Source organism: Ceratotherium simum, chromosome X (assembly GCF_057802395.1).
Source record: "Ceratotherium simum simum isolate JZ-2026a chromosome X, ASM5780239v1, whole genome shotgun sequence".
Classification (NCBI taxonomy): Eukaryota; Metazoa; Chordata; class Mammalia; order Perissodactyla; family Rhinocerotidae; genus Ceratotherium; species Ceratotherium simum.
This window is the reverse complement of record NC_141940.1, coordinates 19534909-19556677: the sequence shown is the minus strand read 5'-3', so window position 1 is coordinate 19556677 and position 21769 is coordinate 19534909. Positions and strand designations below refer to the sequence as shown.

General features: G+C 36.4%; 1 protein-coding gene across 6 annotated transcripts in view; it reads right to left on the bottom strand.

The window, feature by feature from the left end:
- Nucleotides 1–2513: 2513 nt before the first annotated feature.
- Nucleotides 2514–21769, bottom strand: part of MBNL3 (muscleblind like splicing regulator 3) — a 118220-nt gene continuing 98964 nt past the window's right edge. For 4 of the 6 annotated variants that reach the window (XM_087426439.1, XM_087426440.1, XM_014792779.2 and 1 more), the window contains 6 exons: nucleotides 20688–20924; nucleotides 17149–17299; nucleotides 15443–15478; nucleotides 13060–13154; nucleotides 12055–12128; nucleotides 2514–10279 (listed from right to left, as the gene is read on the bottom strand). In XM_087426439.1, the coding sequence (XP_087282565.1) occupies nucleotides 12072–12128; nucleotides 13060–13154; nucleotides 15443–15478; nucleotides 17149–17299; nucleotides 20688–20924 (576 nt within the window). In that variant the 3' untranslated portion in view covers nucleotides 2514–10279; nucleotides 12055–12071. The remainder of the gene's footprint in view (nucleotides 10280–12054; nucleotides 12129–13059; nucleotides 13155–15442; nucleotides 15479–17148; nucleotides 17300–20687; nucleotides 20925–21769) is intronic. The other 2 variants (XM_014792776.2, XM_004437270.3) reach the window with 2 other exon arrangements.

Here is a 21769-nt window from a genome sequence, read left to right as displayed (position 1 = left end):
GCCAAAGGCGAAGTCTCAGTCCTGATCCTACTCTTCCCCATCCTTTTCTTGAGACCTACATTGATCTTTGATGGGTTGACTATCATCTTTGTAGCCATGTCTCTAGAAGCATGCTGACTGTAGAGACTCCTCAGATTCCTTCTACATTCTCTCAAGTCCCGTTGTTAACAAACAGGGTGTCTACTTTAACAGGTGCTGTTGCCACTGCTTGCTGCTATTCATCTTGTTACTCTATGATTTTTCGCCAATCTATCTCTTTGCACTTGTACATGCATGCAATGCACTGAATCACTTATGGGGAGAAATCTCCCTCTCTCCCATCAGGGAAACCTATGATTTTTCTTGCATCTGTTGTGCTTTGCCCTGGCTGCCCTGCTTGCCTCTGCACTGCACTCTGTTTCCATGCACAGCACAAAAATGCTGGGCTACACTGACCACAACTTCCTTCTTATCTTGATTTCTGCATCCACTTCAGGATGCTGTGCTTTTGCTGTGGGCATCTGTTTGTAAGGACAGGAACCAGAACTCCAGTTCCTCTCACAAACCTCTCTCACCCTTATATCCAGGTGGCTGCCCTTTCTATCCTTGGAGCTCTTGGCTTTTATTCCCCAGACTCTCACTCTCTTCCTGCCTAAGGAAGTGTAAGTGCAGACACTTAAAGGAAAATCTGAGAGGGCTCAGTTAAATGGGCATTTCTAGTACAGGAAAGAGACCAGTAAAAAATTAGAGTATACGTGTCCATCTGTTGAATACTCACAATTATAGGCATTTGACGGCTCCATAAATGTGACCACGTATCAGGCCCATCACTGGGTCATGCTCTCCACTGCAGCCGCTGGCCGTGTGAGTGGATTCTGGTCTATGGGATTTTGGTGTGTTCACTATCTAGTCAGTATTTTAGGTTCATTATTATATCAGAACTTTCCTGACAATAACAAAATTACAAGTCTTCCTTTTTTGGCATTCTTGAGCTGGTAAATGACTGCACGACTTATCCATAAGAATTTGATTACTGCCTAAAGGCTATAATTCAAGTGCCTAGACATTTGCTTCAGTAAAACATGTCTCCCTCATCTGGGCATATGGCCGTCTGATATTTGACCACTGGAGAGTCAGGCCTTTTTAAGTACAAACACTCCCAGGAGGGACAGCACATTAAGCACTGCCAGTCTTTAACGCCGGAGGGTGTTATCTCTTAGATCACAACTAAGCTGCTCTCCATAGCCTGAGATGCCCAACAGGAAAGTTCTGAAGGAGAAAAGTCTACCTGGGAAAGCAGGCCTAATAAGTTGCTACCATTGGGCTTCTAGAGGGCTAGAGGCCACCATGAGGGATGAGAAAAGGAGGGGCTTAGAAGGATGCTGGGAAAAGAGGTTGCAAGTGCCAAGGTAAACGTGTTTTACACCTGGTTTTGCCTGTGGGTCAGCTTTCTTCTGGCCAATAGAAATTCCATTTTGGTGATGTGCAGGAATGCCTGCCCTGAATTCTTACCTATCATTCGACAGCTTCAAAGAGAAACACATGAATTGAATTCTGAAGAGGCCAGAGACCTCTTGTAAATGTCTATATACTGGACTGGCTTTAGTGCTGGGATTCTCACAGAAACACGTACAACACATCAAAGGGCTTATCAAGAAACGCCATAGTGGAACCACACTTAGAATAGTAAAGTAGGGCACAAGGCGCAAGGGAGCTAGTAGTTCTGTGTGATTCAGCTGATACTGGACAAGGACCCAACCTCCTCCCTGGCCCTTCTCACTGGTATAGACACATGAATAATACTTGACTCTGTCACAACGTCTCATCCAAAATCTCGTCACCTCAGTTTTCTATCAGCGTGACTAACAAATGGTGGCCAGTGTGAAGAAGTTCCCAATTAGTGTTTTTAAGTATTTAGAAACCTGACAGAATACAGTATTACCAAGTTACATTTTGCTTTCTTAAAGAACAAAAACGATTATCCTTTCATTCCTGTGCCGTTTGTTGGAGAAAACCAATTTGAAGTGAGAGAAAACATTTTAGTGGAAAAATTAATGCATCCCATTGTTATAAAATCATTGATGCCCATCTTGAAAAGAATAAAATCAATGACACTGGTTTCATATTTTACACTGAAGATGCAGGATAGAAATGAATAACTGGAGGGTACAAACTTCTAATAATTTATCTTAGAATATGCCTCAGAATTTCTGAAGCACAACAGAAACCAGTAAGCATTACCTCAAAATTTTTAGTTTTCTTTTACCAAAATATGTGTGTTTTTCTTGTGTCAGTGACTTCAATATTATAGGAATAAAACATCTAATACAATGAATGTATTATCTATAGAATTCAAAATACTGAAGGTATATTTGGAAATAAATTTATTCTATGTATGAAATATAACATTAGACCAAGTCACAAATTTAAATTTTATATTAGAATTACTAAATATTAGGATTAATATACTAGAACATGAATAGCTTTGAATTCCTAATGTGTGAATATGGATTCATAAAAAAAGACATAACCAAGAAATTTACACATTTTATTAAAGAACAAAAAAAACAACACAGAAATAGCCTACTAAAATGAGCTGCATAATGCACACTTTTAGACACAAACAAGCAGTACAGCACTATAACTTGGAAAAAAAACAAAAGAAATCAAAGCATCTGCCCTGTAGATAGCAGCTGAGGGAATGAGCTATTGCATTTTGAAGGCAAAATATTATGGGCACAGTTTATATTTACAAAATATTGTGATCATTATTTAAATCTATAATTGTTGCACGGGGTTAATAATTTTCTTATTTATAGGTATTTTTAAATTGACATTTTTCTCCCCAAATATGTGCTTCCATTTTCTACATTATACTGGATTGTTTTTATATGCATAAAGTTAGCCCTTACAAAAAGAGTATATTTAGGAACATCTTTTTTGTAATCTTAATTTAAATTATTGTGACCTGGGGGCATGACAACAAATGGCTCATTTTCTAATAACTAAAGCAGCAACAACAGTAATAAAAGGAAATCTATTTTGAAAAGGGCAACCTCAGAATCCAATGCTATGATGGTCATATCATTCTCTCAACTGCTAGACACAAAAGACATAGCAACAAAATAATTTGTTTTCCATCATTAACAAATAGCATCTGTATACAGAAATAAACCTTCGGAACCATGCAGTTCTATGACAGATAAATCTTTAGGTTGTGTGTTTTGAGAGAAAAGAGCACTGCTTAAAGTAGGGTTACTTTTAGGTCTTGTTACAGAGGTATTTTATTAATTAAAATAATATGATGTAGAAGATGACTAGTGAGGTTTCTTGCAATATCTACAAAGAGCTGTGACTTATTTCATAGTGATACATTTTTCCCTTTAGGTATGCTATAACTCAGGATGGGTTCTATTTAAGGATAAAATTTCTCTGGAATAATCCTGCTTTGGAGTATTGATGGGTGGTTCTCTTCCAGGCGAGGACAAGTGAAGGGGCTGGAAACTGTCTGAATTAGTCAAACTAACCCTTTCCTGGGCTTAATAATAGAGGTCTTTTTTTGGCCTCAAGTTATTCACATTCTGTTATACTTCATTCTCTAATTTTACTTATTCAAACACAGCACTGTGTTTAAGCTCCGAAGAGGGTGACCCAGTGGTTGTCAGCATGCACAACATGCCATCAATTAATTGGATATCTTTTGTGATGCTTCCAGCTTCATTCTTAGTATTTTACAGATGGTTCTTCCTGACTTAAAAACTTACTATATTTCTATTGACCTTATGAAAATATATTCTTGTGGCTTATAGATTTACAAGAAATGTCAACGCAAGAACATGGGTTAAGTTGGGAAAATATGTTGGTGATAAGGTTGAGGTTGGAGTTCCTAACTACAGAATGAACGAATGCTTACATTTTATATGAATGGAAATGCTGGTCAGATGGTCAGGCTGTTAGTTGTATGGCTGACTCTGATTATGGGCTGAAGGGGGAATAAAAGAAATTTCTAACCAACTGGCCCTGAGCTATTGGACAACTGTAAGGCTTGGATTGCTTTCTGGCTTTGGCTTATTTTCCCGTCTCTGTAGGTGAGAACTATCAAAATGGGTAGCAAGACTAATACCAACTCCCCCAGTCCCAGACTAGGCTCCTCCAGGGCAAGGGCATCACAGCCCCAGATGTGAAAGACTCCAAGTACCTGTGGTAATCTAGCCTTAAACCTTTCTAACCTTGACCTTTTCTAGGCCTCATTGCCTGGAGGCAACAAAAAGTTAAATGGTGATCTGTTAGGTGATGTGGGAGCTGAAATTGGCAGAGATGGTCTGATTGAAACATTATTTTCCAGCTCTGATGGATGTAAGATTTTGGCTGTTTCTCTTCTGTTTAGTTAAAACAGCGGGACGCTGAAGTGGCACAGTGAAGCACTTTCTAATCTGGTAAAGGTGAGTCAGAAAACAGCTTCCACTGAACAGGTATAAGGTAAATAAAGCCATTTCTAAACTTGTGCCAGGACCATTTTTTCCTTTGTTGAAGGGAATGAAATGCCCTGTGCTGGCACTGCTTAACCGTTAAATTACATCCTTCAATGGTTGCCAATTTGGTTTTGGGTTCTGGATCTTAAAGGGGAAATAGTGGTGCAGGTTAACAATTTGATTGTCGCTTAAATACATATTAATTGATGTAACTGATATACGTGAATTTTCTGTGAAAGATGAAATCTAACTTGATCATAATGGGAAGATCCATCTTGTAATTTACAGAGTATTTCACTGCTTGCAACCAGTGGGGAAAAAAAACATCAGCCAGAAACCTGCCTGGTGTGTGTGTGTGTGTGTGTGTGTGTGTGTGTGTATGTTTACAGCAAAGATTAATTTAAAAAGCAAATAATTTTTGCTAGTGGTCTTGCTAAAAGATGAAGTATTTTTTACTCTTGTTCAGTGTTGTTAACTGAAGTTGACCTGTTACCTACTACCAGTCTTGTCCCAGTACCAGTCTCTACCAGTCTTGGGTCTTTTGGTGAGCTGTAGCAAACAAGAGAGCCGCCACAACAGCAAAGCAACATCATGCTTTAGTTAAGTCTATAGCAAAAAAAAACCCCTCCTTCTCAAAGCCTTAGAAATAATTCTCTCTTACTAGCTTTTCCACTATTATCACAGACTTCTTATATTTAAAAAAAAAGCTCCAAGGATTGCTTTCACAGACTATGTACATAAGTGCAAAAAAGGTGTGTCTCACACGTTCGCACCCTAACTGAGACAATCAGTTAACTGCAGCATATGTCTCTTAAACACTGTTAAAGGGTCATTCCACAGTATCTTTATGTATGCGGTTTTACAAATATGAATTAATTTTAATCTACGTGTTTGTCATTCTTTAATTCTCATTTGGATATATTTGTATAAGTATGTAATTCCAGAAGAGAGAATTTTTGTAGCTACAGCTATGCCACTTGAATAGATTAATTTTGAATAAAGTTATGAAAAAAAGGTCAGGTAATGTATTATAAATACAACCATTGTGTTTTAAAGTCTAGATACTGTGGAATAACCCTAGCCACACAACAAATTCTATAACCTATAAAGCCTGATTCTAGTATCCACGTGTTGTAAACTTTTTGATCAAAAAGTCACACAAAGACACAAATTCAGCTTTCACGTGGGAATTTGGGATAAAAAACAATCAACCACAGCTGTTTTCTGAGCTTTGAGCTGTATCTTCTACATGCTCATACTGTCAAAAACCATGTATAGTTTACAAGTAAAATTTTCACAAAAAATGTGTCTAAAGGTAGCCATGTTGTAGTTTTGTTGCTCAAGCAACGACTAAATATAATTAGTTAAAATTATTATTTGTATATAAAGTTAAGTTTGTTCTTAAACTGTGAACTGTAAAGAATAGTTACGGACTATAATCTATATCTTGTCATGCTTCAGTGTCAGTTTAGAACATATGTAGGTGAATTGAATACATGTAGTAAAATCTTAAACTTTCTCTAACTCTCCTTCAAAATTAAGTTCATTAGTTACTTAGAGACATAAAAAAGTAATAAAACAAAAACCTTAACTAACAAGAAAAATGAAAACATGGCACCAATTAGTGAGTTGGTGCTCCAAACTTATATTTGTAATTATATTTACAGTTTGATTAGGCTATCAACTAAATTTGCAAAAAAGTTGTTATATTCTTTTACACACTGTTTATTCTATTGTCTTTGACAGGCACTAGTAAAATTAAAAATTAGGCCACTATCTTCCTAAATCTATTCAACAGAATTGGGAAATCATATTTCCCTCAATCATATTTCTCTATTTCTATTTCAATGTGTGTGAAATGTAGAAGAGATAAAAAGAAAGAGGATTCCAGTTTCTAACAATTGTGTGCATCACAGCCTACTCTACAGACTAAAACACCTTGGAAACCTTGTGGCTGCATTTACCTAAGAGCATCCTCATCTACATTCTCCAAAGGAAGGGGGAAAGAACCAAATAACATTCCAAGTAGCACATGGGCCTTCCCTACATATTTAATAAAATTTAATGCCAATGTTGTCCTTATTCAGACATCACTATGCTTACTGGTCATGCCATTAAAAACAGTTTCAAGTTGTAAAGATTAGTTTTATCCACTTCCTACTGATGGCAGGGAGGAGGTACTTGCTTTTCCCAAATTGGAGAGTGGGTGAGCTGAGGCTGCCCATTCGTGAACACAGCCTAGTGGCGTAGGACAACACTTATGGCAAGATCAAAGTGCTTTAGCATGTTCAAAACCGGATGGAGAAGATTGATGGAGTGGGGAGAAGATGGCTTTTCACATCATGATTAACTACAAATTAAAGACTCTAATCTAGACAAGCGAAATGAAATGCAACAGCTGGTTGTGGAATCATGCTCCAATTGCAAAAGTAAATACTGTATTTAAATAGCAATTTTATGAATCCATTTAATTTTAATTTAATCTTAATCCCTCTTTAAAATATACTTATGTTATGGTCACATAGTGCTTTTTTTAAAAAAAATTGACATTACTAAAATCCTCTTAAAAGATAACTTTTAGATTATATTCTCTGTATACATGACCTGATTTATCCAAGTTTCAGCACTCTTGCGTATTTTTGCAAAAGGCTGAGAGATATGAACAAAAACAATAATTGTGGATAAATAAAAATAGAGGCCCTTGTAAATTACAAAGCTTATAAAATGTTAACTAGAATCACAGGTGATTAGAATTTTATATATACAATTCATCCAGTAAATTTTCGTTTAGAGTCACTGATTAGTTTTGTGACTTGTCTTTTTCACTGGAAATTTATAGTCGAATGACTTACTTTTCTTCTTTTCTTTTCTTGAATAAAGACAACTTGAATAAGTCATTGCACAACTAGTTTAAAGAGTGCTATCTTAAAATTGCATTTATGTCAAAATTCTTTTGCATCTGATCAAAACTTTAGTGCTTTAAATTTTCTTTCTTTAAATTCATTTACAAAGTAACTTTTAAAATGCCAACAATATAAAAAATTGTGGCACCAAAAATACAACTGCTCTGAATATCCCTCACTAAACCTCTTACTAAAAAATGTCATTATTAATGTCTTCCAGAGCTTAAAGCAACATGAAAACCGCTGTACTCTGGGTTTATTGTCAATGTACATCTTCGTCAGAGGTTTAAAAAGTTAAATGAGACAGTTCGTTGCATCAAAATGTCAAACTACACAAAAAAGTTCATTTTGCACTTAAAACGTCTCTATCTCTTTTAAGGAATACATCCAGACTAGCTCAGGTGCATCCTTCCTGGATTTGTGTGATCAGATCTGCCCTTCTGGAGAGGCAGTGGCACAGCTTTATACAAAACTCAGTTCCATACACAAGTAATTTCACAAAGGCATACTCTACTTTCTTCTTTAACAATGTTAAGATTTTGGGAAACAGAAATTAAGTAGTTCAAAGAATCAATAGGTAAAAGTCAGGACATTTCTTGTTTTCTAACTCCAGGCAATACTGTTAAGAGATGACAATGGCGCTATACAAGCAAGAGCATTTAGAAATCACTGATGATCATAATTTGGATTGATATTAAGATCAACAGGATATCAACTACCAAAGAGCTAATTTTGCTCTTTTGTATTCTGAGCCAAATTGATCTGCTTTAGGATAGAGTCTCAAATGTTTTGAAGCACAAACAACATGAAACGGAGGAACAAGTGAGAGCCAGGAGATATTTTGGGGTCTGACTGCCACCAACTAGCTAGGTAGCCTTCGGCAAGTCACATGCCCTGGGCCTCAGTTTCATCAACTGTGAAAAGGTTTTGCCAACTCCATTGTTCTGTGATTCAAACACTACTGCCGGCTTACAATATCCTAAATCAGATTTTCTCTTTGCTTGACATTTCCATGAAGGAAAAAAAACCTGTTGTACACATCAAATGTGATGATTTTATATTTTCCAGCGAGAAAATATATATTTAGTAGAAAATATTAAATCTATCTAAATTGGTGCAAAATATCATATGGTTCCACCACTGTATAATAATAGTAATTTTAATAACTGAGTAGAGTGGAGGAGGTATGCCACATACAATATGAATTAATTACTATTTTACTTGGTTATAAAATTATTTTATAAGTATTAGCAATGTGGATTCAGCTCAGCTCTGCGGAGTGTAGCCACTCTCTTATCAAAAGGGTGCTAAAAACCTATTATAATATTCAACTACATATAAAACAAACAAATCCAAACAAACAAAGGCTTGTTTATGATGTGAGAGACTCTGTTGTTAATAAAGTTGGGAGAGGTCAAGGCAACACTTGACATCTATCACAGGTGCTTGCTCCTTCACTGATGTGTTGAACAAAACGAAACTCAGATGAACTGAAGCGAAAGACAACTGTGCACATCCTTCCTAAACTTTTAAATAAATCAAAGAACAATTTGAAACATTTCCCTGCCCCCCTCCCCCCTCTGCCATTTCTCCACACCTATACTCAGGCTCCAACTGTGATCAATAGAAAAGATTGTCCATTTGGAGAGGAAAGGCCTTACTTAGAACCAATTCTCTTTCACCCTCACTGACTTTTGCTAGATTGCATCTTACTTATTATTCAAGAGTAGTCTAAAGAGCATGAGCCATTTGCATTCGGAAAACGGCACTTGTGTAAAAGGTTACATTGTAATGGTTTTTACACACTTTCCTCCAATATGTAAAAACTATCTTCACGTCCCTCTCCCTATTTAATTCATAACCTGTAATTAGCATACCTTTAAGCCTCTAAGTACCAATTTCTCAGCTGAAGATGACAAATGGCTCAGTTTTAGACACTCAACCTAGGAGACAGGATCCTTGAGCCACAAAAAAATGTAATGGGCACTTTACATAATTTTTAGTATAAATGCTGAGAAATTCATTTTAAAGGTAAGTTTTAGGTTTTCAAGCTATTTAGGGAGTGAAATTAGGGGTTAATGTTTTAACAAGTGTCCTGTTTTTTGCAAGTAATTATTTCTCTCTCACAAAAAATCTAGTAATGTGATCACATTATGCAGGGTCAGATCTGCAGGTACAAATTAAACACAAGCATGTGTATGAACAGGTTTTGTGCACACGCAAAAGTGAGGCCTTTTAAATGTCTCCCCCAAGAAACCTACAGAAATATTCTAAAGAAACAGGGAGCATATTAACATTAACCTAACCTGTTATGTTTTTTAAGCACATATATTTCTGTTTCCCATTAATAACAGTTTAGTTGAAATCAACCACCACACATATACAGCAAAACACTATCGTATGTAAAAACCTAACAGAACACAACACACCACAATACAATACAGTATAATAATGAGGAAAATGGTACTGGATAAATCTGTTACATTCTAAATTAACCCAATAGACTACTGTGTAAACAAAACAGTAAGGTAACACTTCAAAACAGACGAACATTTATCCACCAAGAATGCACAGTAAGCCAACAGTTCACTGTGGAAATTCACCCAGCATAATGGTTATTGGAAAATTACAAAGAATAATGTAACAAATTGAAAATTTTAGGGTCATAGTCTACCTAATAATTCAAATAAGATAGGCAGTAGTTATTAGTTTTCTATTTGTGTTTTAACATCTGCATTGATTGCATAATGCTTCATTTTTTGTTTGAATTTGTTGGTTGGTATGTTTGTTTTGTTTAGTATATTAACTGCACCACGCTTATTGTGTTGGTAGAAGAAGACATACGAGAATATATATAGAAAGGCCATATGGAGGTTCTCACGGAGAGATTCTGATACTCCATAACTCTGTTGTTCAGAATTTCAACTGAAATGGAAAAAAAAAACAAAGAGTGAGAAACACTGAAGCGTTATTGAAGTAGGAGTCAGGATACTTGGTTCTTGTTCCAGTTCTGTGTGTGAACTATGCCAAGATATTCCTCTCTCTGAGTTTCATATTCTACACCTGGGAAAATGGGGCTGTTGGAAATGGTCACTAAAGAGTCATACACTATGATAGTCTATGGTTCTCATTGAGTGCTAACGTAGAGAATCGCCTTAAGTTAACAGAGATGCACTCAATTGTTTAAAGCATTGTCTACACACTGCCAAAACCTTTTGATGAACATCCACCCATCCATCCACTTCCTTCGACAAGCAGATATTGAGAGAACATGTTTGATACCAAACATTTTGAAATATGCAAATATTAAATAAACTTTAAACTTTTTATCTGAATGTTTTGGAGCCATGCAGAAATAGCCTAAGTGTGAAATCTAGGTACATAGTATTTTACAAAATTACATTTTTGAACTTTGGAGAAATTTTTAACATCTGTTACATATTGATGTGATTACAGTGTGCCAAATACCTCTCAATTTTCTAATGGAATCAAGCAAAAAGGAATCACTGTTACCAAACACATTCTGCTGGAAAGTTAATTATATTTGACAACTTTTGTTTACCTTGATATGTAGCAGCCCATGGAGAATCAGGCAGGTCTGCAAAGCCTGTATTCTCGGGTTTGCTGCTATACCCAAGTTGCCACTATCCCAAATGATACCCCTGAAAACGATTACAATTTACAGCTCCTTTGTTATTCCATGTACTCAAATGTCTTATTAAAACATTCTTTATGTTTGAAGGGATCTATTTATCTAAGGTACAGTTAGCTATAGGCTCTGACCAGAACAGTTAGTGTTCTGGGCCTGTGTGTCCTCAGCAGGAAAGAAATGCTAGCCAGGTTCTGAGGAACTAGGCCAACAGGAGCATGGAACTGTTGCCTCCTTCACCCAAATGAAACACTCCAGTTGTGAGAACTTCAAACTTTCAATGACTAATGTATGCAATTCAGAATTGGTACACTTGTTTAATAAGTCCCTCTAATTAATTAAGATACCTAGGAGTCTTAAGTGACTTCAGATGTCACATGTTCCAAGTGAATGATTGCTCCAATTAAATGTGTGCTATTACAGGCTAAACCAGGCAAAGAGGAGATCAAGGATAAAGGGGGAAAATCCAACAATGACAAAAATTACCAAAAAAAGTCATGATTTGAATGAAAATAATGATTAAAGTACTCAATTATGTCACTCAAAATTCAAAACAGCTGAGCAATTCTGATAGACTTAAATGGGAAGCAACACAAAGAGGCTGACTATAAAAGCACTATTTTCTATAATGTCACAGGAGAAGCATATTGTTTACTGTCTTTAAGAAAACCATCTCAGTCAAATTCTGACAAAATTACATTGCTTTAACTTCAATAAAAAAAAATGAAGCTAGAAAAATGTTGAAGAATTAAAATTCAAAAGTGATCTATGCTTTTGGCTAACAAATCATACCCCTTCAATAACAGGAAAACATTTCAGAGTTTGTAAGTTCATTGGGAAAATACAGTACCAGTGGTCATTTTCATATAAAAAATTTCACATTTGCTATCTACATCTCATTTTGGAAAATTTAGAATGCTTAAATCAATTTCTAAGTTGTAAGCAATGTCTATTAATGAAACTATTTGCCAAAGCCTTTAGCAAATTCAATTGTGTAAATAAAATATATAGCCTATAAATATTATTTACATTAATACTTAAAGAAACTTACTGTTCTACTGGTAACTTCTACATCTGTGAAACAAACATGCTGCTATTCAGTTCATCTATTGATAATGGGGGTATCTATAGTAGTAAAAAAGATTTTAGATTAAAACAGTTTCTTGAGAGAATTCTGTTTATTTTGTTCACTGCTTGGACATGGTAGTTAATAACTATAATCAATTTCACAGAAAAATTTAGACATATTAACCATATCCACTAATAGTTCATTTTGCAAAGCACAGATTAGAATGTGGTTTGTTCTCCCAATGAATTAATGCTCTGTGTGCTATATGGTTATCATACTTGTAAATGAAACAGCAGTGGAACTTGCAGTTTTTAAGCATGATTACCACTTTAACAAGGCAAAAAGGCCATAACATTACACAATAATTATTGTATGTATCTCCTTACAATTTCAAGACTCCCCCACAATTTATAACTTGCCATGTGACTCTGCCTGTAAATACCTAAAGCAAGTAAAAATTAAAAGAACACAAGCACAGCTAATGTCAGTATGAGAAGGAATTTCTGATGTAATCACTGGATAATGATATCTGTGCCTTGGAAAGAAATATGTTATCTTGCTTTCTTTCCAGTATATCTGAAGGTAAAGATGATGATTGTACTAAGTGAAAGTTCAAATGCAATAATCAAAAATGGTAGTAAAATAAAATAAATTCTCCTCTCGACTAATGACGAAGTATTTAAGAAATACTTAGTATATACATTTGAGGATTGGTGTGGTAGCAACAATCGTATATATAGCATATCAAGAGTGACATCTGTTAACCGATTAAAAATGAGAAAACTGCTGATTCATCTCAGGGTAAGTAGCAAAGCAGATACATCCCTGTAGAACATACACAAAAATAAAAATTCTAAATGTAACAACTGCTTAAGAAACACATAAGAATGTGGACCAATGTCTCTCACCAATCCAAAAAGCATATACTGTGCCTTACCAACACACTGTAGTTATCTAGGTCTAAACAGGTGAAATAAATGGCCAAACCTGATTGCCTGTAGCTGTTGCAGCGAAGGGAACGCTGGTGGCAGGTGTTGTTGCTGCAGACACAGTGGTAGGTGTAGCACCGTGCATCATGGGCACTTTCAGTAGGAAACCAGGGAAGCAACACACAGGAGGGTGGAGTAGTTACGCAACCATGACATAAACGATGAAATGGGGCGTGGTAGGCATCACAGCAACAAGCCATGTGACATCATCATGATGGATACACCAGGGTGCAACATGCAATCACAGTCAGTGCAAAGCAACACAGCATGGAAGGGGGAAAAATTTAAAAAGAGAAAAGGTGAAAGCCAATTATAGTTACCATTAAGGAAAACGGGATCATTCTCAACATTTAGTTAGTTTTTGAGTAGAATCACATTGTAGTTGACTTAAAAGGCCAAATTTTCAGAAGGGGTCATAGTGGGTATATATGACAAAATCTGATTTTTACCAAGGCTATCTATATGAATAGCTAGTTCAGCACACAAGTAACTGGGTTGCACATTCAAAATGGGAGTAAGGAACTATGAAATGTGGTTTGGATTCACTAACATATATATGAGTGCTGTCACTAGATTGCGGATGCAAAGGGACAGTTTTATATATACTTACCTGATCTGCATGCAAAAAAATGGTAGTTTTACTGGTTGCTATACGGTAGGGGAGCAGATAGGAAGAATACAGTGGACTATGCATGCAGGTTTTTAAGTACACCTCTGGCAAATCCCTTGGAAACTTAGGCTGTTTATCAAACACATGGGGTACTTCATAGTAAACATCCAACAACATCTTGTCTGCAAATATTACAGCTACCATGGCTAACAGCTGCAACATCCCTTGCAGGATGTTCTCTCTTTGCCTTTTCTAGTTTCAATCTCATTTTGAAAGGTTTTTAGATGTTTTTCTCATTTCTGGCTCATTTTGGAAAGCAAACCAAGGAATTAATGTGTGAATGGCAAGCATGCATATATAATAATTTATTTCTACATTGACTGAATTCAGATTTTCTGAAAGTCTACAGAGAAACTGAATGGCCTGGAGAGAGAAAAATCAACATATGCAAGGTCACAGAAACCATAAATGTACCCCAAATGGTGACTGACAGAAACTCTGTAGTTATCCCCTACGCCTATCTCTAGTTATCCATTACTTGTAGCCATGCCTTATTGTATTACATGCCAATTCTAAAAACACTCTTATTTTCCTTTTGGGAGCGCAGCAACTATACAGGAAGCAGCACCGCTGAAGCATGCACTTTGCACTCCTACACAGAGATCTTAGGTGAAAAGACAGGGGAGTAGTCACAAAATGTGAAGACAGAGACACATTTCACAAACTTGCAGGTCTGTTCTGCCAATCATATGCATATAATGCTTTTGTTAGTATCAATGGAAATGTTTTTAATTCCTCTAGGGGACAGCCAATCCCTCAATAACAGAGGCCTCATCTCCGTTGCCAGGGTTCACACCCTGCTATGTTAGTGAGTGCTACTATGTGATTGTCATTTTGATCTTCTGTTTTATCTCAACAAACCGTCAGTCCCTTTTGGGCTCTGCATCTACTCTGGTCAACCAATGGGATAGAAGTCAAGCTGTTGCAAACTCTCAAAAAGGAGGAAAGGATGGATTGATATGAGATGGTGAGGTGGAGTGGGATAATTCCTCCTTGTATGGAACAGAGCAATTTTCTCCTGGTCTTTTCCTAGTGCCCATGGAGACTTTAGGAGGGAAACAAATGGTTTCGAAATGGCTACCATATTACATTGGTGGCTAATTGAAGAATTTGTGTGTAACTGGTTGTTAAAGATCACATGCCCCCAAAGAGTCATTTTGAAATGATTCAGTTGTGCCTGATTTCTCTGCAGATGGCGCTTCATCCTAGAACACTATAGAATTCATCACAGAACACTACAGAATGCTCCAGCTTTGCTTAACTCATCCTTTCTCAACTCATCTGATTTAAGCATTGAATCATTTAGATCTTATGGATAATTTTGGAAGTACGAATTTTTTTGCTGTACTTTACAAATAATACATTTGAAATATTTTACAATTTCTTAGTAACAGATGTAAAGCTAAGAACAAAACTCCCCATTCTGGCTAGATAAGAAAATGTTTCAAAATATTTCAGTTGCGATTTTTAGGGTTGTTTTCACCCAGGAAGGGCGGGGTCAGTATTTGGCCACAGTGGCAACCAACTAGGACTTGAGAGTGTAGGACCAGTGTGATTCCACAAAGATGTAAAACAGACAGCATCATATTAAACCTTAAATACTCAGAAAATGTCCAGCCACATCATTCAGTCACTCATCCCTTTCATAGTCACAACAGAAAAACATTTTTTTCAGACTAGAAAAAGTTGAGAATTTTGGTACAAAACCTACCAATACTTGAAGCGGGTGCCATGCACAGTATTGGCCCTGTACACCATGCAGAAAAGCGTGGAAAGTAAAGAAAAGAGATATTTCATTATTAAAGCTTTACTGATAGAAATAATGTTTAACTAGAAAGATATTCTTTGCAATATGAATTAATCAGCACATGCGGTTCCACTAATCTCCCAGGCTTACAATTACAGTTTAGTTTTAAGATCACAAACCCCGGTAATCAAAGTAATTCTTGGATTCTTAGGTATAAAAAGAAACATTAATTTTTCTTTCAAAGAAATACCTCAGTTAAATTACATATTTATTTTGGACAACTACATCCTAATTAATTTTTATCACGAAAGGGAGACTTTTAATTCATTACACTTATTATTTTCAAAATATGCACCAGGATCTGGTACCTGGTGCCAATAGTTCTATTTAGAGCGTTAGTCTATTATCACTGCCTCCTCCACCTCACAACCGAGGACTTGACTGTGAACATATGGCAAATAAGCTTTTCATCAAGAGCGGGCTCTCAGCCCAACAGGTTTTTATTTTGCTATTAATTAAGGGGAAAGGCATGCTTCTGACATTTGTGATCATAAATCTAGACTTTAAATTAGCCAAATCCAACAAAAAAGTATAAAAACTATAAAAAATGAGTTTTTTAAATGATATCACGAAGAACTATTGTGGTTAGTAACTAGACAAATGACTGTTTTTTATGGTTTCTTTCAAAATTAATTAACTGATTAATTTATCAAGTAACCAATGGGTTTCTTCAACTCCGGGTATACAATACTATGTGTTTAGTATGTTTATATAATTAAGAAGGCTTTCTAAATTAATTTTTAAAGCATGTCATTTTCATTTAATAATAGTTTCCAAACTGGGGCATTTATCATTCTGGCAATAAAAAGAAAATTACTGAACTCCCAGTGGATAGTACTTTCACTTATTCCTAAGAGACTATATGCTTGTTCTTAAAGTACTAACCCACTGGAAGAACAGTATTTCCCCCCATATAAGATATTTATTTGAACAAAATTCTGGCTTAAAATTTTCTATTCAGTTTAGTGCAAATCTGTCATGCTATTAAATATAGTTGAATGTAGGAGGTAAAAAGTATGCTGCAAAGTGTCAGGAAAATATGATAAACTGCTATATTTTTTTATATTAACTCACTTAAGAGTCAGAGGCTAAAACTACCTGTTTTATATATATATATATGAAAGTGCATATATATATATATATATATATATATATACACACACACACACACTATACTGTGATATAAATTTAAGGGTAGTTTTATTATAACTATCTTAGGCAAATCAAAGGTATATAGACTGCATATTTTTGCAATGCTAAAGCTGGGAAACACTTTTTTGAGGGTAGATCACTATATTTGAAAGTGATACCTAAGAGTCAAGAAATTAGTTTGAGACTGAATCAAGTGAATCAATCATAAGAAGCAAAAATTAGGAAATGCTAAAAAGAAAAATGTTGACAGTTTTTTCTAGTTTGATTTCAAACCATTAATTTTCAGGAATCATAGAAAAACAGTTCTATATACTAGCAGATCAAGCATAACTGCCTTGTTTTATTTCTAATCAGGATACCTGTCGACAGTCCTTGCATAAAAGCTCTTTGGAAGCTGGAGTGCATTGTACACATTCACAACATCACTAAACTCACAGTACCCAGAGCCCTGTTCTCACCTGCAGGGATAAAAGCCGGCTGCGGGAGCTGCAGGTTAGCCAGAGCCTGTTGGCAGTGGAAAACACTGGGATTAAAGACCGGGGTGGCACCATTGGTCTTTTCAAGTGCCGATCTCTTTGGTATCAGTTGAAGTGCACCAGGCTGTAGGGCCTGTGAGGGAGGGATGGATTAATAAACAGTACCAAAGAATGTAAAAAATGTACTCAAACCAAGCAAGCAGCAGTTAGATAAGATACGGCCTGGGAACCCTTTGCAAGGGTGTCCATTGAGCAAGATAACCAACTGCAGAGATGAAGCAATTCACTAGATGAGCACTTAGTCCAAATAAAAATAAATAACATACAGGGAGAAAACAGCTTTTCAACTTCACTAATTTCAACAAATAAAAAAAGAACCTCATCATTTGGGCAGGATGTGACAGGAAGCTGTCAACAGCACATAATCATTTAAAATTAACATCTCAGGGACTCTCATTTATTAACCTACTAAAATGAGATTAGCAAAAGCAACAGATACAACAGAAAAGAGGTTTTTGCCAGTTAAAATTCCGATATGAATCTAGGAGATAGATGGTATACAGGTGATAAAACAGATGTCAGTAAATCAGAGTGTGATCCTAGAGCTCTATAAAACAAAATCCAACTTATACAAGGACTTCAGGTCCAAATCCTATAACTGTATCTTTCCCAACTAACATGTAAGGAAAAAGTAAATGAATTATTCCTCTCCCCCCCACCCACTTCATCCGGATACCACAGATAGTTAGCAAAATATATGCAATTCTCATTTATAGAGGCTTGCTGTGCATTTCAGTATGTACCATTTGCTTTGTTAAGTCCTTATATGGTTTAATTCTAAAACATATTAGCATTTTAAAATCCTCCTTTCATGTGTACAATTCTTTCAAAATCCCACTGTGCTTATAAAACTCAATCAAACTTGCCCCTGGAAAGGATTCATTGGAAAAGTTTGACATTGCCTTTCATTTTTTTCTCAGCAAATTGCATATTACTTAAACAACATGTCCCAGCAACAACAATTAGGTATGCTCCAAATTCTTAAGGAGACAGGAACCCTAGTGCTGAGTCACTAGCCTTCCACATGCCAAAAAGGGGCATGCCATGACCTCCTGATTCTGTGGATAAAGAAGGCCTAAATGTATCGCTATTTTCATTTGAGAACTAAATATCAACTTTTCAAGTCTTTTTTTTTGTTTTGCTGAGGAAGATTGGCCCTGGGCTAACACCTGTGCCCATCTTGCTCTATTTTATATATGGGACGCCGCCACAGCATGGCTTGATAAGCGGTGTGTAGGTCTGCACCCGGGATCCAAACCTGCAAACCCCAGACCTCCAAAGCGGAGCGTGTGAACTTAACCACTACGCCACTGAGCCGGCCCCTCAAGTTTTTTCCTTTTAAATGCATACAAGCTACTTTCAGTGAAGTCAACCTGAACTATGCACATGAACATGAACAGGGTAAAAAATCTCTGTTTCACAAAGCATTTCAACTCTGAATCCTGAAAAATATAGAAAGCTTAAATTTCTTTAGGAAGCCTCCTTTGTTTTTTTTTTTTTTTTTTAAAGATTTTATTTATTTATTTTTCCCCCAGAGCCCCAGTACATAGCCGTCTGTCATAGCTGCACATCCTTCTAGTTGCTGCACGTGGGACGCGGCCTCAGCATGGCTGGAGGAGCGGTGCCTCGGTGCGCACCCGGGATCCGAACCCGGGCCGCCGGCAGCGGAGCGCACGCACTTAACCGCTAAGCCACGGGGCCGGCCCGAAGCCTCCTTTGTTTAGTCTTATCTCAAACAAATTCCTATGGGCCAATTCGACCTCACCACTAAGACTCTGCTCTGATCAGTTACTCAGAAAGGAATTTTATATTGATGTCTAAAAGTACCAGTTGAAGGCCTACTATATAATATTTAACTCTCTACATGGAAATTTGTGGCTAACTCATATGCATTCTACCAAATACACCCAAATTATCAGAAATGGGCACGTACATCTGAAGGCCCCATGACTAAGCAAGGGACAGGTGCAGAATGGCACAAGCAAGCCATTCCTTGTACATCCAATGCATATGAGAACCTTTATTTTTAAGGGGCCAACTGTATTCCTCTCCTGTATAATAGACTCATGCCCCTTTCTGAACTCTGTGCCACAAACAGAAATAATCCAAAAATTGGAGACTTAAATTCTGCATTGAACATTCTGGATACTTTCCTGTTTTCAAGCTTAAAATTCCCTCGTTCAAAAGAATTTAAGAAAAAAATATTTGGTGAAGCCTTTTTTAACATTCGTTAACAGATTATGTTGTTCAGATCAAGGGAGAAAATAAATTTGTTCTACTTTGGGGCTCAGATCTTTCACAAAGTAATGGGTTTAGTTCTGAGAGAACACGGGTATTAAGAAAATGGAACAAGTCCAAAATTGGTGCGGGGTCCTTAAAGCCATATTCTATGAGAAAAGTTTGGAGAAATTTGGGGTATTTGGCTTAGAGAAAAGACATGAGAGTCACACTCATATGAAATAGGGATGGATTTATTTTTGTAATTAAATAAGTGTAAGTCCCAGTTATAGCAAGATAGATTTCAACTCAACATGAGAAAAAACTTCTTAACAGAAAAGTATGCTAAAAATAAATGTATCTCTCTTATGAAAAAGTAAGGCCTGTGTCACGGGCTTGAGGGTCATGTAGATGATTTTTTCCACAGCCAGGAAACATGAGGTTTCCTCAGGGTTTTGTCCCTTAATGAGGTTAGACCCTAATACAAGAGAAAAGGCCCAGATTGAAAAAGAAAGAAACAGCAAGCTGTCTATCAAAACAACTGATAGCTGTGACAAGTTTAAGTAATCACAATTCCTATTTCTCAACCCATCACACGGTAGTGTTATGCAAATATTTTTCCTACCTCCTACCTTTCAGTGTTAAGTAGAACTAACTTTTCCCCCAAACTGACTTGCTAGGGCAACTCAATAGCCAGGCTTCTTCTCTCAACCATGTGGAAATTTCCCCCAGTCTTGGCTGGATGCTATCTTGACACCCCACCTCCACAAAGGAAAGAGAACCTTAACCTATGGAAAATTAGAACCTACTTACCATCCCATCTTCCAAGGCCTCTGTTTTCGAAAGGCATTAAGGATGTTACTAGCAAAGTGCCCAGGAAGGTGGCTCACAGGGCAGGGAGGCAATTTTCTGCCATTTTAGGAATATTAAGGTTAGTTAGGCTATAAAAAACACTCAAAAATAATTTACTGTTTAAATTATATAATTTACTCTTTCTCAAAAAATGGGAGAAAAAGCACAGTAGATTAAAATTATTAGTAAAGCTTTTAAACAATTATGTTTAGAAATTTTTATTGAATGAATTAGAATAAATAGCTTCTCTCTTTTCTAGCTTATAACCTTGGCTATTCATATTAAGGCCCACTCATGACTATCCAAGATTATGGTTACAGGATATTAGACAAGTTGAGGAATATACTAATCATTTACCCCAAAACAGTCCACAAGTCCTGGCCTGTTCTTACCATCGCGTTGGCAGCTGAATGGTTCATCTGGTGATGAGCTGCCTTGAGTTTGGCTTGCAAGTGTGCAGGAGGATGAAAGTACTTGCATTTCTCCCGGGAACATCGACCTTTGATGTAATCCATGCAGATAGTCACAGTATTATCACTTGCCTCAATCATGGAAACATCTGTGGGGTGAGCATAGCGGCAATCGTTCTCACCACGGGTACAATTTCCACGTTGAAATTCTCGGCAAACCTCCAAGAGAAAGAAAACACATCACATTCATGCCTGGAAGGTGATTAACTTTTATTTATTTTGCCAGTGAATGTAAGAGCAATAGTATATATTATTTTGTCATCTATTTATGAGAAATCTAAAAAGCTGAAAGATAGTGTAAAGCCATATACACTATGAGATGTAAACAGACAACATTTCTATTCCTAGAAAAAAAATTCTATTCTTCCCAAGGGAGAGTCATCTGTTTTCCTTACGTTGAAATAAAAGTGCTTAAAAGTATGGTTGAAAACCAATTTTTAATCCTCCACTCAACACATAGCTTAAAGTGTAATTAGCTGAGTTTGCAAGAGGGGGTTATTTTGCTAAGGTCCAAGATGAGCCTTTTCACACAGCAATGTGCTTTGCCACAAGCAGACTTGTGGACCATGACTGAATCACGTATACAATCAGATTCCATGAGGATACATTGCAAAGCATTTAAGGAGCTGCCAACAGAGCTGACTTTGTAAGAGATTGACTAATTATTTATTTCAATTTATGAAGAATTACAATAAGAGAAGTTTGAAGGCCTTCCACAAATCAAAAAGCTGTTTGAAATTTCTTTTAAATTTTCTTTTCTAAGGCATCAAGGGATATTTATTATCTAGTACATCATTCTTAAAATGGAGAAAAAGGTTTAGACACTATGAGACTCATTTACATTCTGTATTCATAGATACTTAGATTAGTCTACTTTTTTTTTTCAGTTTGATTATTCTGGCAAGAAGAGACTCATCAACAAATACAGTAAGCCCAGTCTGGAAAGGTGAAGCCTGGGTAAAAGAAGCACTCCCACCAGACTTCCTGTGCCATAGCAAAGGAGA